This window comes from Gekko japonicus, unplaced genomic scaffold (assembly GCF_001447785.1).
Source record: "Gekko japonicus isolate JY-2015 unplaced genomic scaffold, Gekko_japonicus_V1.1 scaffold1330, whole genome shotgun sequence".
Lineage (NCBI taxonomy): Eukaryota > Metazoa > Chordata > Lepidosauria > Squamata > Gekkonidae > Gekko > Gekko japonicus.
In genome coordinates this window covers 437,194-454,008 of record NW_015161437.1, presented here as the reverse complement: position 1 = coordinate 454,008, position 16,815 = coordinate 437,194, and the positions used below count along the sequence as shown (strand labels likewise).

At 41.6% G+C, this 16,815-nt stretch overlaps 1 protein-coding gene across 2 annotated transcripts in view; it reads right to left on the bottom strand.

Moving 5' to 3' along the window:
• Positions 1-4,351: 4,351 nt before the first annotated feature.
• The window catches only part of ITGB1 (integrin subunit beta 1), a 52,336-nt gene continuing 39,872 nt past the window's right edge, over positions 4,352-16,815 (bottom strand). The window contains exons 13-17 of one of the 2 annotated variants that reach the window (XM_015428986.1): positions 15,866-16,088; positions 11,366-11,595; positions 8,889-9,055; positions 8,246-8,326; positions 4,352-5,484 (exon numbers count right to left, since the gene is read on the bottom strand). In XM_015428986.1, coding sequence (XP_015284472.1) covers positions 8,252-8,326; positions 8,889-9,055; positions 11,366-11,595; positions 15,866-16,088 — 695 coding nt within the window. In that variant the 3' untranslated portion in view covers positions 4,352-5,484; positions 8,246-8,251. The remainder of the gene's footprint in view (positions 5,485-8,245; positions 8,327-8,888; positions 9,056-11,365; positions 11,596-15,865; positions 16,089-16,815) is intronic. The other variant, XM_015428987.1, reaches the window with a different exon arrangement.

Sequence of the window (16,815 nt, the reverse complement as noted above, 5' to 3'; positions counted from 1 at the left end):
GTAGGCTTTCAAATGAAGCAATGTATTTTGTGTTATAGGATTATTGGATATTTCTCCAGCGCCTACTGTTCAGGCACCAAAATCTGCAGCAACAGATGAGAAAATGGTAAATATAGATTACTGTATAAAGCTGAACACTTGCCTATATTATAGTTGCTATCTTAAGCAATATATGCCGTAAGAAAATAAGAATTATGCATTTGAGGGGTATTAGCTATTTTCTTAAAGTTGTCGTGTTAAGGGCTTCTCAGGTAACAAGATCCTTACTCTTCGTTGAAAATCCTGTATGGAAGATGACCATCGTAACCACCAGTGTAGTAAAGTGATTACAGCATTGCACTAGGAACTGGGAGATGTAGGCTCAAATCCCTCCTCTGCCACGAAGCTCACAGTGTGTTGTTGGGCCAGTCATTCTCTTATCCTAACTTTCCTAGTGTTACTGTGAGGATAAAATGGAGAGGAGGTACCCTGCTCTGAGCTCCTCCAAGAAACGGTGGGATAAAATGTACTAGATAAATAGTGAACTCTTAGTATTATTATTTTTCATCTTTACTAAAGCATACACTTTTTTAGCTTCTGTCCAGTTTGTCTCCCCCCAGCCCCTGAACTTGGCTTTAAAAGTGCCACTTTTAAAATGTGATTTAAGAAGTGCTGTATCATCATCTTATTCATGTATTTCTGCCCACCTACTTGGTATTTCAGATGCAATGGGTAGTCTTTGGAAACACTATTACCATAGAAGCACTCAATGTTAGTGTGTTTGTGTTGCTAATTAAATAGAGCTGCTCATCTGTTTTGTGAAGAGGATCACAATTTTCAGTGCTTCTAACAAGTGAACAACACAGTACTTTGACAGATTTTCAAGATACGATATTGGGTATCTATAAGATTAGATATTTGTCAGCTATTTTGACAGATTTTGAAGCAAATGGCAGTATTTTGACAGATATGCAGATATCTGTAGTTGTGGTCGTAAATTGTGGGTTTAAAGGGAAGAAACAATGGAAAAGTACCTTATTTAGGTAACACTGGAAGAACCGGCTTCAGAGGATAGCTGTGTGGGTCTGCAGTAGAAGAGCTAGTCCAGTAGCACATTAGAAGCTGACAAGATTTTTGGGGTATAAGCTTTTGAGAGTCAAAGCTCTCTTCAAGAGTCAGGTATCTGGACTCGAATCTAGCTGTGGAAGAATTGTTCCAAAGTAATAAAGATTTTGTAAAGTTTCTGGACTGTTGATACATTTGTTTGTGCAGAGGTGTTTCAGTAAGATTTATTTAGACATACCCTACTTTTCCTCTTCAATGGGCACCCAAAGTTGTTCATAATATAGTTCTTGCCTCTTTCATTTTATCCTAACAACCACCTCTGATATAGTTTACTCAGAAATTATAAACACATGATTTGTTTGCTAACCTCACCATGGCCCACCCCAGCAGTAGTTTTCAAACTAGTTTTGCTGAAGTAACTCTGTCCCCCCTCCTCCACTTGCAGCTGCTGGATGACCTTGGGCAAGCCATAGTTCTGTCAGAGCTGTTCTCTCAAGGACAGTTCTCTCAGCCCCACCTACCTCACAGGGTGTCTGTTGTGGGGAGGGGAAGGGGGAAAGAGTTTGTAAGTCGCTCTGAGACTCTTTTGGGTAGTGAAGGGCGGGGTATAAATCCAATCTCTTCTCTTCTTCTTTCAACACAACTAATCAGCAGGTGCTTATTTCAGTATTATTGCGCGAATGCACTACATATGCAGACAAGTACTTCCAATTATGCCAGTTCCACATCATAAATTATACAAGCCTATTGACTGGCCCCACCCACTGGCCACATAAGCCACTCTACCCTTCATTACTCAGTATTCCCAAGATTTTGTTTACGGAAAGGCAATCCATTCAGTATGAGCCAAATTAAGCTTGTTTTTTTAGTAATCTGCTTTAAGTAGGCCCAAGACTGGTTACTTAAATTACTGGCAAAACCTGAAACCTTCATTCCCCATGTCCTACAAAATAAATAAAAATATTCACGTATGGTTAGAACAGTCTCTTGGGACTGAGCAAATGGGTTATACTGCTTCTGAACCACTTGAAATGGCAGCAGGCATCTGATAATCTTAAATGTGTTTTATGTATTTTAATTAAAACTGGATGTTAGAATATCGGTATTTCATTTCTAGGATTCAATGCTTATTTGTGGAAAGGGATACAGGGGATCAAGACATGGACTTAGCTCGTCACATCACAGCTAAGAAACAACTAATCTCATTCTATTTTTATGAATTCAGTGATGTACTTGCCTTACAAAATTAATCACTGAATTGTCAAAAAGAAACGTACATTATTGGAAGAATCTGTTCTGACAACTGTGGAAGTAGAAAATGGCACCTGAATCGTTGTTAAATATATATGAAACTTGAAACACCAACATGCAAGTAGTAAACATTTATTGGTTAAACAGAGCACAGCTGTATTTGTTCTGATGCACAATTACGTTTTTTCTTTCAGCTATGACAATACCAGCCAAATGTCTGAGTCAATGCAAATCCTTGTTCTAATCATGCTTTTAAAGGTAAAGGTAAAGGTTCCCTTGCTCGAAAGCCAGTCGAGTCCGACTCTAGGGCTGTGGTGCTCATCTCCGTTTCAAAGCCGAAGAGCCAGCGCTGTCCGAAGACGTTTCCGTGGTCATGTGGCCGGCATGACTAAGCACCAAGGCGCACGGAACGCTGTTACCTTCCCACCGAAGTGGTACCTATTTATCTACTTGCAATTTCTTGCTTTCGAACTGCTAGGTTGGCATGCTTTTACCTCATGGTAGAAGTCCCATAGCACAGACAGACAGAATTAATCAGCTCTGTATTGATGTTTTTACCAAAGCATTTCACTTTTCCTTGTAGGAATAAAATCAGTACTGCTTAGTCTCAATTTCACACACACAGTTATGGGCCCATTTCACAGGTAGTGAAATAATGTTTTTAAAGCAGGAGGACGGAGGTAGAACAACCCCTACTCTGAGCTGCAAGCCTATTGCCATTGTAATTGGTCTATTTTATGACACAGAAATACGGGTTTTTTTCATGACTCATGAGATTGATTGCATGGGATTCCAGAGGGGCTTCATGCTTCGTGTTTGTACTGGAGCCAAAAGAAATGATGCCTGAGTTCTGGTTAAATGGAGGTGAAATATCTGGCATCTCCTTAGGCTCCAACTGGCCTTCAAGTTGCAGGGGGGAAAGCTAGCTGTTTCCTTACGATGTTCTTTCAGAGTTATTCAAACTATTAGGTAAGGGGCCATGATCCACTGACTCTTATGTGTACATACAAAACGTCTCTACACTATACGTGGAAAAGGGATGGCCAGTTTTGTAATGTACCAGTAGCCCCACATAGCTCATAGGATGTGGCTTTCGAGTGTCATTCCACAAAGAAGACACTTAAGTTCACACTTTTAATTAAGACTGTCTATGTGCAAAGAATTTTTTCTACAATGATGGCACACTCCTGTAATTTGAAGAGTGACTGCTGTAATTTGACATGGAAACCCAGACATAGGTTTACCACTCAGTGAGAATTAGTTCCAAGTCCCACTGAGTCCAATGTAACATAGTTCCTAGTAAATATGCCTTGGGTTGCTTAACGTTAACGTTTCAAAGCTTCCGAACACCAGTTCATTGCCATAGCTTCTGCGCAGTCCCACATGGCACTGCGATACCGCAGGCCAGCCACTGGGAGGAACTAGCAAGCTCATAAGACAAAATTTTCTTCCCAAGAGTGCTTGGCTCCTACCCAGGGTAGCAACTTTCCACCCCAAAGTTACGTGACCTGGGAGGAGCCAGCACTCTTCCCTCAGTTCTCCATAGCCACCATTTAGGAGTACAGTGGGGAAGGAGGAAGGGATGTGTGCCTGCACAGAAGCCCACTCGATGAACAAAGGTTACAGGTAAGTGCAACCCCTGTTTTTCTTTTGTTATCTACCTAAGTAATGTCAGATAAAGGCTGTTTCATGTGTTACTTCAGAAACTATGGTAAGACTCAGAGGTTCTGTTCCATTAATGGGGAACCCTCCTTCCGGCACAAGGAGTTTTTCTCTAGCAGAAGAGGCAAGTTATATTGATAGAATATTATTAGCCCTGCAGGAAGACTCCATTGTTAGCAGAATAGAAACCTTGGATCCAACCCTGTATAAACATGTTGAGTACGTAGATGTTTAGGTACTTGTATGAAATACATATTTTGATTCCATCCCAAACATCTGCTTTTCCACAAATCTTTTGAGTTGCTAGAAAGTATACATTATTAATTTTGCTTAGATAAATAGATATTTACAGAGTGCTTCAAATACACTACCAAATGGAGAGAGAGAAACCAGATCTGATTTAATTTTTTATTTAATAAATAACTTCCATAATAGCACTGTAAAAAGTGAACATTTGTTAAAATCAAAGGCACTTAAAATAAGAACGTGATATGATTGGACAGAATGGTCAGAGGCAAATATACATATCTTCTGACCGAGTCATGTTAAGACAGTTAAGCAATCTTAGCTACACGGTAAAGGCAAATTTACAGCCAAAACTGGAGGGGAAAAATCAAGTTGTTTTGACAGTAATCTTGTCCAAAATGCAACCAATTACACAAAAAGGTGACAAAGCACCAGGCTTTAAACCAAGAAAGGGTTTTTTAAAAAAGCAAAAAGCACATACCTAATGAAATTAAGGCCGTTATGCATTTAGATGATGTCCTGGTACTTCACAGTACCAAAACCCACAACATGAATTTACAGAGTAAAAACTTTAGGTTACTGTACAGCCATGGCATAAAAATATGGCATGATTAAAGCTATAGTTTCAGACCTATTAGTCCTTCTACTCTCTTTATAACCTCTTGACAACTTAAAATGCTTAAGAGCTTATTAAATTGTCTTTTTCATCACATTTCCATCTCATTCAGCTTACTGTATCCAATAAGGTAAGTCTTGAGGCAGACACTCCATTATTCACAATCTAAATAGAACTTTTTACGTTTACCTGGCTTGTATAAACTATGCAAGCCGCAGCCCTGATGTACCTGTAAAGCTAAAACTGGTCTAATATTAATACTTAATGGCTAGGCAGAGCCCCTCATACTGATTGCTTCAGCCATTTCACTCCTGTCACAGGAGGGAAAGGTTGAAAAGGCACCATGTGACCTTAAGCAGAATGGGCTATGCAGTCTCAAGTTTTCTGTCAGTCCCCTGGCACTGATTTCACACATAAAAGAAAACAAAAACCTTCACAAAAAAATAAAATTGTACTGTACATTTTAAAAATCTGCATAGAAAACAAACCTCATGTAATGAATTAGTAAATTCATTGCAGTATTGCCCTAAAGCTAAGTTACTGTGACTACAAAATTGCTACATTGCATACAGTGTTGTGAAGTTCCAAAGCAGTTTTTTTCATTTTCCCTCGTATTTCGGATTGACCACAGTTGTCACGGCACTCTTATATATAGGATTTTCACCCTAGAAGAAAAACACAGTTTATTAATATCCAAGGTTGCAAAAGTTGTGATTGCAATACTGGCACACGCACACACAAACAAATATCCAGAGTGCCATGTGCAAGTGTGGGCCTTCACTTCCTGCACAGGATCTCTGGATTCAAGCAAGCTAGTACATCTTTTAAGACTCAGTTAAGATTCAGGCCTATTTTGGATTCAAAAATATGCAAAAAAGGGTATTTAAATTGCTAATATTGACAGGTGAACATCTTAGATTCCAACACTTCAATCTGCTAAGGAATAATGGGACTATAAACGCTAGTAGTTCACATTTTATGAATAGGCTACTTTACTGCCTTTATAGGTTTTCTCTACTTCTCTCAAAAATTTGCATGTAGAGTTATACAAATAGTATGAAGAGCATTTTTGCAAGTGCAAAATAAATACTGACTTTATAAAACATCAGCTGCAAGAGTAAATAGACTGCCAATATCATTACGCACAAGGCCAAGATGCAGGCTTCAAAATTCAGTATAGAGAATCTGTTCTTGTCATATTCCACCTATGGTCAACATCCAAGAATTGCTACATATTTATTCATACACACATCTTATTCTGCCACACACAAATTAGTTGGAAGGGGGAACACAGCCATTCCCATCCTTAGCTATTCCCCTGCAGAGCTAGCAAACACCAAAGCAGACAGAATTGAGGGTTTATTGCTCAGGCACACAAATCCTGCATGAACAAGCTGTATACAACAAAAAGTGGACATACACTGTAAAAAACCTACCTCCACAAGTATATGGATACGATGAGTTTTGTTTCAACAAATACTACCAGATTTTGCACTGAGCTACCTATCCACATCAATGTACTGCTCAACTGACTTCCAGAAGTCTGAGGTTGGACTGTGTGGAAGAATTAAGTGCTCCCACATTGGATGAAAACACATCTGTTTAGCACTGTTTCCAGCATCTGAGGTGCCACAGATACCGTTTGAACACATTAGAGAATGCCTATTCGAAGCATAAACCCTCTAATTTTGCAATGGTCAGTTTGTCTCCATATCTCATATCAAAACCATGCAAGGCTTCAAGGCACACATTAAGAGACACTAATAATGCTTTAAGCTAGGCAGTGAGAAAGCATATTAAAGTAAAAACGTGTGCTTTCACTGAACACTCTCACTAAACATTTTACTTCACAAGAGGGCCGTTCTTAGACTTATTTGCTTTGCTTCTAAATATCATGTTTGAATTTGAACAGCAGCTATGAAAAAAGCAAAATGGAAGTTACAGCCAAGCTCCTGGTTTGCTACCTGAAATACTCAGACAGTAGCAAAGAATAGAGAAGCATGAAGACCACCTCTGATGGTGGTGGTGCAGGAATGACATGGGTCTGGCAATGGCTTTCTGCCAACTGAAAATCTACACCAAGAGGGAAAAGATACTGCTGATTTTTTGAATAAAATTCCAAAGCAACTGGACCTCTTACCCAGTCATTACCCTGTTGCCAACCTGCACCTGATATTCAGGTGGTAAACAACAACTGCACAGGTGGAAAGGAACAAAATCAGCAGCTTCAGGAATGCGTCATATAAAAAAGATGCATCAAACGACAGTAAACAACTTATGCTTGCTCTTTTGGCACTTTGAGTCTCACTCTACAAACAGAAGATGGAAGTGCCCATACTATGTGTTTAAAGGGCCGTCATGTTGCAGCAGACATACGGCAACCATTTTGGGCTTTCAAGGCAAGAGACGTTCAGAGGTGGTTTGCCACTGCCTGTCTGTGTGGCAACCCTGGACTTCCTTGGTGGTCACCCATCCAAATACTAACCAGAACTGACCCTGCTGAGCTTCCAAGATGTGATGGGATCAGGCTGGTCTGGGCCGTGCAGGTCAGGGCACCCACATCATAGAGAAAGCCTAGGCATGCCTACATGTAGATGATGTGCAAGTTCATACTTCACACATTATCCTGGAAGTTTGAGTCACTCCCTCTTAAGTAATCCCCTCCTCCAATATTTTTAAAGGGGAAAAAACATGAAGTCTCAAACAGAAGAGAGTGTGATATTGCCAACAGCAGAAGGAAAAAAGAGGGGAAAGAAAAAAAATGCATATGTAACAGTCAACACCATTTTCCCCTTATACCCCTACACTACCAACCCAAAGTTATGCCGTTTTCCTAAAATAACAGAGCATAACCCAGCTAAGCACTTTCATCTTACTGATTTCAGTGCAACAGTTCTAAAAGTATTTTTAACTCTTCCACTGAAAATAATTAGACTTAAAAGGTTCTTAGCATTGGATGAACCATTCCCATACCTTATTTGGAGAATACTGCCCTTTGATTTTATGTGTAGTATATTACTACCTCTATTTATGCAACACAGGGCATTTTATAGTGCTTCAAGGGTGCTGCTGCCCTTTGCAGAGAGCACTGGAGAAGATTGGCAGTGGCTATTGCCCAGCCTCTTAGAGGTTACGGGCCCCCCCACTGAAGGCAACTAAGTCCTTGTACTGACATAGTGTGTGCACATGTGCACAGAGGTGAATAAATCAAACCTTACTAAACCCCACAGTTTGATAAAACCGTAAGTTTGTTCTGGACCCTAACCAGTTCTCCAGCTTCACCCAAATACCACTCTATAATTATAATGTCTGAAATAACAGTTGGTAAAATATGCAAGACTCAAGCGGTAGTTAGTTAATGGTGCATACAGGTAGTGTGAAAGAAGTGACATGCATAGAGAAAGAAACAGAAATGAAAATACGAACGGAGACTTAGAGACCAGCTTTACGTCCATAGTTTGGATTCTTGAAATTATTAATAGGACTCTTGTATATTGGATTTTCTTGCTGAAGGCAGAAAAATGGTTAGTGCGGGATACAGAAGAGACTGGAATATATGCAAAGGCAGAATCAAAGTAGTTGTGCTATATCGATATAAAATTATTAGTCTAATCTTAGTCTATGGTTGCATTCTGTGCTTAACAGAAACTTTAAAAAACCCCAAACTTTACTAAAGAGGTACAAAAAAGAGGCTTCTACACTAAGTGTGTTTGCATACTGAATAATTTCCAGGTAGCTGCATTTTCAGCAGTTACTGAAGCATCAATTAATGGAATCTGTATACACTGGGGCTAAAAGATGGATACTTCCAATTGGGCTTTGCTCAAATGAATTATGTATACTAGAAGAAGTCTCAGGTCAAACAGGCTTAGAGCTAGTCATAAGATAAATACGTGTATGTCCAAGCCATCAAGTCTAAAAATAATTTAGCTTTGCATGGATTGTTGGGTAATAACCCTAGTGAAAATCGAATCCAAACTTGCTTTCTTTAGCCTATGGGAGTACATTATTAAAACATCTGAAGAGCAACAAAAAAATCTGCCGTACTGAACTTAAGATCCGTACTCACCGCATCCCACTTTGCATTCATTTTTTCCTTCTCAAATTTTGCAAATTCTCTTCTGTCATGAATTATCATGAGCAGTTTCCAAATCAGCAATAAGGCAAGACCAATCAGAACAATTCCAGCAACCACACCAGCAACAATGGGAATGATGTCAGGGCCAGTTGGACATTCTAGGAAGCAAATGATTGAAGCACAGTTTCAACACAACGTGAAAGAAATGCTATGGAAACACAACATCAACTGTGGATTCTGGAATTAAACATTTACAAAAAAAAGTCTGAGTAATTTTCTGCTTCCCTTCTGAGCTTAAGTTATAGATGAAACACTAGCTTAATGTAACTTTCTGACCAGCAACTACTGTGAATGGCCTCTCATCTTCACATCTAGCCCCTCCTCAATTCAGCCTCTATTTTGGTACCCTGTGCTAAAGAAGAGAATGGAGGAAGTATGATAAAAAAGAGGTGGTGAGAAGTCATATTGTGGCGGCACTGGCAACAGCAAGCTATTTGCCACTTGACTGAATTAAATTCTGCCATTTTCAGGAAGTGGAAAAATGCTGAAAATTCAGTGAAACACTTATCAACCTGCCACCTTTAAAGTTTAAATCCCTTCGGAGTGCACTCAACAAGCATTTAGAGAGACCATGGTGTCTCTAAATGTCTTTTCCCCCTCTATTGGTTTCAATGGAGGATGGAGGCACCTTCTTTGGGGGTCCAATCTTTTTAAAACTTGGGGTGTGTTTTTTTTAGGAGAGGCAGCATTAGCTATGCGGCAAATTTGGTGCCTCTGCCTCAAAAAATAGCCCCCTCAGTGTCCCAAATACCCCTGGATTGATTCTCCATTATACCCTTTGGGGATGGTCCCCATAGATGGTCCAACAGACTCGAAGTGGGGAAAAAAAATATTTTTTTTTGGCACACCTATAGTGCCAACCATTCCTTTGCATTTCATATACAGCCAAAGCCTCTTTGGAATAATAAGGACCATTATAATTAAAGCTTCTTCAAACCTCAGATTGTTTTCTTGTCTGGAATAGTAACCATGAAAATATAAAGTTCCTCATCAAAGGCTCCTGAGTAAACTCAGCAATCATAGGAAAAGAGGACAAGTCCTCTTGTAGATTAAAAAACATTTAATTAACAGGAACCAGAGAGTGGGTATAAACGGGCAGTTTTCATAGTGGAAGGCGGTAAGCAGTGGGGTACTGGAGAGCTCAGTACTGCGTCTGGTGCTTTTTAACTTGTTCATTAATGATTTGGAGTTGGAAGTAAGCAGTTAAGTGGCTAAGTTTGTGGATGACACTAAGGTGTTCAGGACTGTGAGAATCAGGGAGGACTTAGAGGTGCTCTAGAGGGATCTGTTGAGGCTGGGTTAGTGGGTGTCAACATGGCAAATGATGTTCAACGTGGGTAAGTGCAAAGTAATGCACATTGGACCAAAAAATCCTAACTATATATGTAACTGACCAGGAGAGAGATCTTGGAGTCATGGTAAATAACTCACTGAGAATGTCGACTCAGTGTGTAAAAGCAATAAAAAAGCCAATGCTATGCTTGGGATTATTAGGAAGGGAACTGAAAACAAATCAGCCAGTATCATAATGCCCCTGTATAAATCTGTGGTGTGGCCTCATTTGGAATACTGTGTACAATACTGGTCACTGCACCTCAAAAAAAATTACAGCATCAGAAAAGGTGCAGAAAAAAGCAACTAAAATGATTAAGGGAATGGAATACCTTCCCTATGAAGAAAGGTTAAAGAGGTTAGGGCTGTTTAGCTTGGAGAAATGATGATTGAGGAGTGACATAATAGAGGTTTACAAAAATTATACATGGGATAGAGAAGGCAGAGAAAGAAGTACTTTTCTCATAATACAAGAACTCATGGGCATTCAATGAAATTAATGCAGTAAGCTTAGAACAGATAAAAGGAAGTACTTCTGCACACACAGAGTCATTAACACATGGAATTCACTGCTGCAAGAAGTGGTGGCGGCTACAAGCATAGACAGCTTCAAGAGGGGATTGGATAAATTTATGGAGCAAAGGTCCATCAGTGGCTATTAGCCACAAAGTACAGACGGAACGCTACATCTTGGGCAGTGATGATCTGTATTCTTAGTGCTTGGGGGGGCAACAGTGGGAGGGCTTCTGGAGTTCTGGCCCCACTGGTGGACCTCTAGGGGACCCCTGGGTTTTGGCCACTGTATGACACAGAGTGTTGGACTGAATGGGCCACTGGCCTGATCCAACATGGCTTCCTAAATATACAATATTCAACTCAGGTGTGTTGTTTTGTGTTTTCTTTTCACATAATTAGAAAGCTGCAACCCATGGCAATGACACATAAGGGTTAAATGACTTATGAAGAGCCCATGGTTAAAATAATTGAAAAGGCTTGGAACATGACAGACCAGTACTTGTGTTACATGAAGTTTTAAACCTAAAGCGCTGTTCCCATATGAAGAGTAAGAGTAATACCTGGTGTTTTCACCACATGGACAATGGGTTTGTTTGATTCCACTGAGTAGGTGAAGTAAAACCAGCAGTCATCAATATCCTTCTCTTTGCAATGAGTCTGTGCATCAAAGTCACCAGGCTGTGGCAGCTTGTCCCTATGGTCTACCAGTGTCATGTTAAAATGTGAACATTCTTCTTGACATTTATCTTTCTTTTCCCCTTTGCCAAAAGCTCTGCACTGGACACAGTCCCTGTTGATGTTCAGACACAAAACAACACATATTAGAAAAGCATTATTCGCCATTTCAAGATGAAATTTCAGAAAAATTTGAACACCACACCAAGTTAAACTGAAGCTTAGTTTTAATCATAAAAGCACCGTATTTGGAAATATTGTCGCATTTCCCTAGGATGCATCTGCCTTATTTCCCCCCCCAGCATGGATAATTTAAAAAACAGTATTTAAAATAAAACAATTCTATAAAAACATAAACACATATACACACACATAATACAACCATGAAGGAGGGCCACCAACAGTTATTGGGGGTACACCAAATGAAGTCTTGACCTGCAGGTGGGAAGACAGATTAATATCCCTGGTGGGGGGGTGCGGGGGGTTAGCCCCACAACTGAGAAGGCCCTTTCTCAGGTTGCCACCAGTCTAGCCTCAGGTGGTGGAGGCACCCTAAGCAGGGCTGCTGAAGATGACTGGAGTGGGTGGGTTCACATGAGAGAAAGTGGTCTTTCAGGTATGCTGTCCCCAAGCCATATAGAGCTTTAAAGGTCAATACCAGCACCTTGAACTAAGCCCAGAAACAAACTTGGAGCGAGGTAGATGGAATAAGACTGAATATGATCCCTATGACCCACTCCAGTCAACATTCTGGCCACAGCATTCTGTAACAACTGTACTTCTGGACATTCTTCAAGGGCAGCCCCATATAGAGTGCATTGCAGTAATCTTACCAAGGCACGCACCACAGTGGCAAGAGACTTCTTTCTCAGGAAGGGCTGCAGCTGACTCACCCGCCAAAGTTGGTGAAAGGCACCCAGCCACCACTACCATCTGTTTATACAACAGGACTACTCTGCTCCTTTAGGAAAGGGCAACCCCATCCTGAACATGAGATATCCATTCCTGTGGGTCAAACAGCCACCACCAGTAGCACCTCTATTTGGTCAGGGTTAAGTTTCAGCTTGTTAGCCCTCATCCATTCCAAAAGTGCCTCCAAATTCACAACTTCCACAGCCTCTTTGGGATCTGCTGGGATCACGAGATAGTGCTGTCATCTGCATACTGATGCCAGCTCATCCCAAATCTCTAGAAGGCTGAGTGGATTTACGGAGGTGTTAAAAACATGGGGCAGGATGGAACCTTGTAAGGTCCCACAGACCAGAAGACAAGGAGCACAACAGCACCATACTCTGAAACATACTTTCAAGGTAGGACCAAAACTATTGTACTACAGTCACTGACTCTCAGTCCCAATCCTGAAAGGCAGTCCAGAAGGATACCATGACTGATGGTATCAAAAACCGCCAGGAGCTCCAGGAGAATTAACAGGGTCACACCCTCTTTCCATTTACTAGTGCAGGTCCTCCACCGGGTACCCACAGCTGTTTCAGTCCCATAACCATGCCTGAAACTAGACTGGAACAGATTGAAAGAATCCACTTCATTCTGGAATCCCGGAAGTTGCTGAGCCACCACTAGTTCAATCACCTTTATCAAGAATAGTACATTTGAGATTGCATGGAAGCTATTCAACTTTACTGATTCCAGAGGTTTCTTTGGGAGTGGATGCACCACTGCTCACCCCCCAAGGCAGGGGTGCCCACCCCTTCTCTCAGGGAGGCATTTACTCGTCTCCTGAACCCAGCCTGCCAGCTCCTCCCCCAACAGATTCAAGCAGCCAGAAGAGGCAAGGGTCATGCAAGCAGGCAGTAGGTCTTAAACTTCCCAGAATCCTGTCCACATCCTCAGACTGGACAAGCTGAAAGGTATCCTACACAACTGGCCAAATCAGCACCTTGGGACTATCTGATCCTGTCACAGCTATTGTAGAGTCCAAGTCAGAACGTATGTGAGATATTCTAACTGCAAAGTGTTGAGGAAATTTATTGCAGCAGGCAGCAGAGCAGTCCTCCTCCTCCTGTACGCTGGAACCCAATAGGCCCCTGACCACCCAGAAGAGTCCCACAGGTCTGCACTGTGTGGAGGCAATCAGGGCAGAGAAATATTGTTTCATAGCCAACATTACAGCCATAGAGTAGGCTTTAAAATGAGCTCTGCCCTGTATGTTGTCCCAAGTCTCCACCGTTGCCCTAGCAGTTTCCCTTTTCATCATCTGCAGCCCCTCAGTAAACCCAGGGGCTGCCCAGGTTTTCACATCGGAGACAGAAGGGTACCTAAGAGCAATTGTGTCTACTGCCTGGGGGAATTGCCTCATTTCAGATGTCAACAAGGGCATCAGCAGGAGCACCAGCCCTATCAGCAAGAAAATCCCCGATGCCATCTGAAACCCAGGTGGATCCATTACACTGTGGGGACAGGCCATCTCAATTCAAATTGAAGACTGCTGTGAAAATCAGGGGGTCCCACTACTTCAGCTTGATTCAACAGCCAGCCACTATTTCTAATTCTCACTGGCTCACCACCAATGTTCCCTCTAAGCTGTGGAGTCCTGTGAGCAAGAATTCTACATCGCGAGCTACTGGCATTCAAATTGTGAGCGAGCGATTTGGCTACTGCATACATTAGCTTGCTCTGGAGCCCTCCTTCCTGAGCTGAAACAAAAAATGTGTGAGCTGGAGGCTACAAAACTGAGCTAACTCACACTAACTCAGCTTAGAGGGAACACTGCTCACCATCTCCCTCAAATCCTCTGCACAATGCTAGTAGTTTTACGGGATTTAAGAGTGTTCACACATGGCCCTGGAGCAGGCAGAAACAGTACTAGCCTCTTATGCAGCTTCTACCTCCTCCAAAGTTCAATGTGACAGAGACTGAAACACTGGAATTACTGTGTTTCTTCTCACTGGTGGAATGGAGGGTATGCTTGGCAGACTTAAGTTCCATCTTGCTCCATAAGCAGGGCTATAATCTTTCCAATTCTTGTGTGAAAAGATCCCCTTGTCCATGGCTGCTTTTAAATGCTGTTCCCAGCAAACTGTGTTCCCTCTAAGCTGAGTTAGTGTGAGCTATCTCATACTTTTTAAGCTTCTGGCTCACACATTTTTGTCTTAGCTCAGGAAGGATGGCTCCAGAGCAAACTAATTTATGCAGTAGCCAAATCGCTTGCTTACAACTTTAATGCCGGTAGCTCACAAAGAAGAATTTTAGTTCACAAGACTCCACAGCTTAGAGGGAGCATTGCTAGCAACTGAAGGAAAGGTAGGAACTTAACCATGAATAAAAAAATAAGTTCCTGGGGGGAAACTACAGCTGAATAGCAGCCCTGGGAACTGACATGTCCTCTTATTGTGTCCCCAATAGTTACTGCTAAGAATGTCCTCCATTCTACTGATGAAAAGGAACTCATAAAATAAGTCTAACATTTCATTCTGCATTGGTGGAAGTGAGGGAGTCTTCACCTAGGAACTATTGTGAGAGGACATGCTGAAGAACTGCCCTGCCAAAGACATCTACAGATCTCTTCTGGGTGGGCACTGGTGGTGAAAACCGCTAGCTGTTGCTCCTTTTCCAGAGTGACCCCCAGATGGTAATGAGTAGAATCTCACAAGCCAGATATAGGCAGACTTTTCTCCCCCTTTCACAGTTGGTGTTTGCTGATCATTCTTTCCATGGAAGATGGGTGAAAGGATACAAATAGACTAGAGCTTCTTAGGAATATTAAACTGAGGTAAAAACCTTTAGAGGGTCATGCCAAGTTTTGAGGGCAAGTGTGCTTTAAACAGAAGAAGAAATTAAATTCTGGCTCCTATGGAAAAACGCATTCGTCTTTGAAATGAAGGTGGAGTTTTTGTGAAACACATACAATTCGGCCAGCTCAGATGCTCTTCTAATTACAGGGAAAGCTACTATGATATTATGACCTCCCATTCATATGAATCATACTCAAATTCAAGATATATCCCTAAAGCAAGACATTCCATAATGACCCCAGGGCACTACAGAAGAATGGTCATAGTACTCCCAGGTTAATTTGAGAATATCCACAGAAGCACCCACCAGGTCACCTCTGCATAATGTCCATGCTCTAACAGAAACAGACAGGCAAATTATACATGAAGTTTAACAGAGCAAGATCCTCTGGGCGCCAGCTTGACAGTTTGTGTCTATCCAACAAGCAGCTCGGTGTACAAATACTGAGTGCTTCAAAGTCCCTAACTGTACACATCCTTAAAAACAAAATATATACAGAAAGCGTTTTATTTGACCCCCCCCATCTGAATTCCTTTGTCTTGCATTTGTCATTTTGAGTTCCCCCCCCTTGTTCATTGTGTTTGTGTAATAAAGTAACAATAATAAAGATTATACTCTTCAAGAAGTTTTACTTGTGCTCCGCACAGACTCCAACACAGGTCTGACACAACTCGCACGTAGGTCCCTGGAATTTGGAATCCGTGCAGTTGCAGACCCCGCACTCACAGGTCCCTCTGCCATTGCAGATTTGCCCATTAGCAGCTTCACATGGGGTTGTATCCAGGGGACACTCGCAAGCAGAGCCCGTGTAGTTTTGCCAGCACTCGCATTCTCGACATTTACATTCACCATGCCCTACAGAAATAAAAGGTGGGGAGGGAGATAAAGAGGAGATTGCGTAGTACCAAGCTTCAATGCAGTATTAATATATATACTATATATTATATATATATTAATATATATATATAGTGCCAATTTAGGTCCTCTGCTTAAAAGCTGGTGAAAAGTCCACAGGAAGGATGTTTTCTTCTTTTTAGACAAGTGTTCCCTCTCCTCCATTTCCCTAGCCTGTGTCATCTGAAAGGCCTTTCTAGAGCAAGAACCAAATATTTTGAATAATATATGTTCTCCAGCATACTGGGCTAGTCTGATGAACCACAGTATATATAAACATTTGCATAACCTTGCTAATCTCTCTAACAAGTATAGAATGCAAACCATCATAAACCAACACAGTGAATAAGGAATAAGTATGAGTTCCTGTGGAGAATAAGGGATTAGATCCTGTGGATCTGTTCTGCTATCAGACGCTCCCCACCCCACCAACATATGGAACCTTCCCCTGATGCAAAACACCACTACTAGTGGAACAGATCGGTCAGACCTAACTGAGGACCAGTGCTTAATTCTTCGAGTTGGAGTCACACCAGAGGAAGGCAACTGCCCTGCCTCTGCAGCCTTGTTTGCCCCTGGAAAATGCAAGGCCACTGCCCTGTAGGGTTGGTGGCTAGTACATGGTTCTCACCTTGAAATGGCTGTGGCTGCAGGGAATGGAGGACGGGTAAAGCTGCAAGGAAGCCCT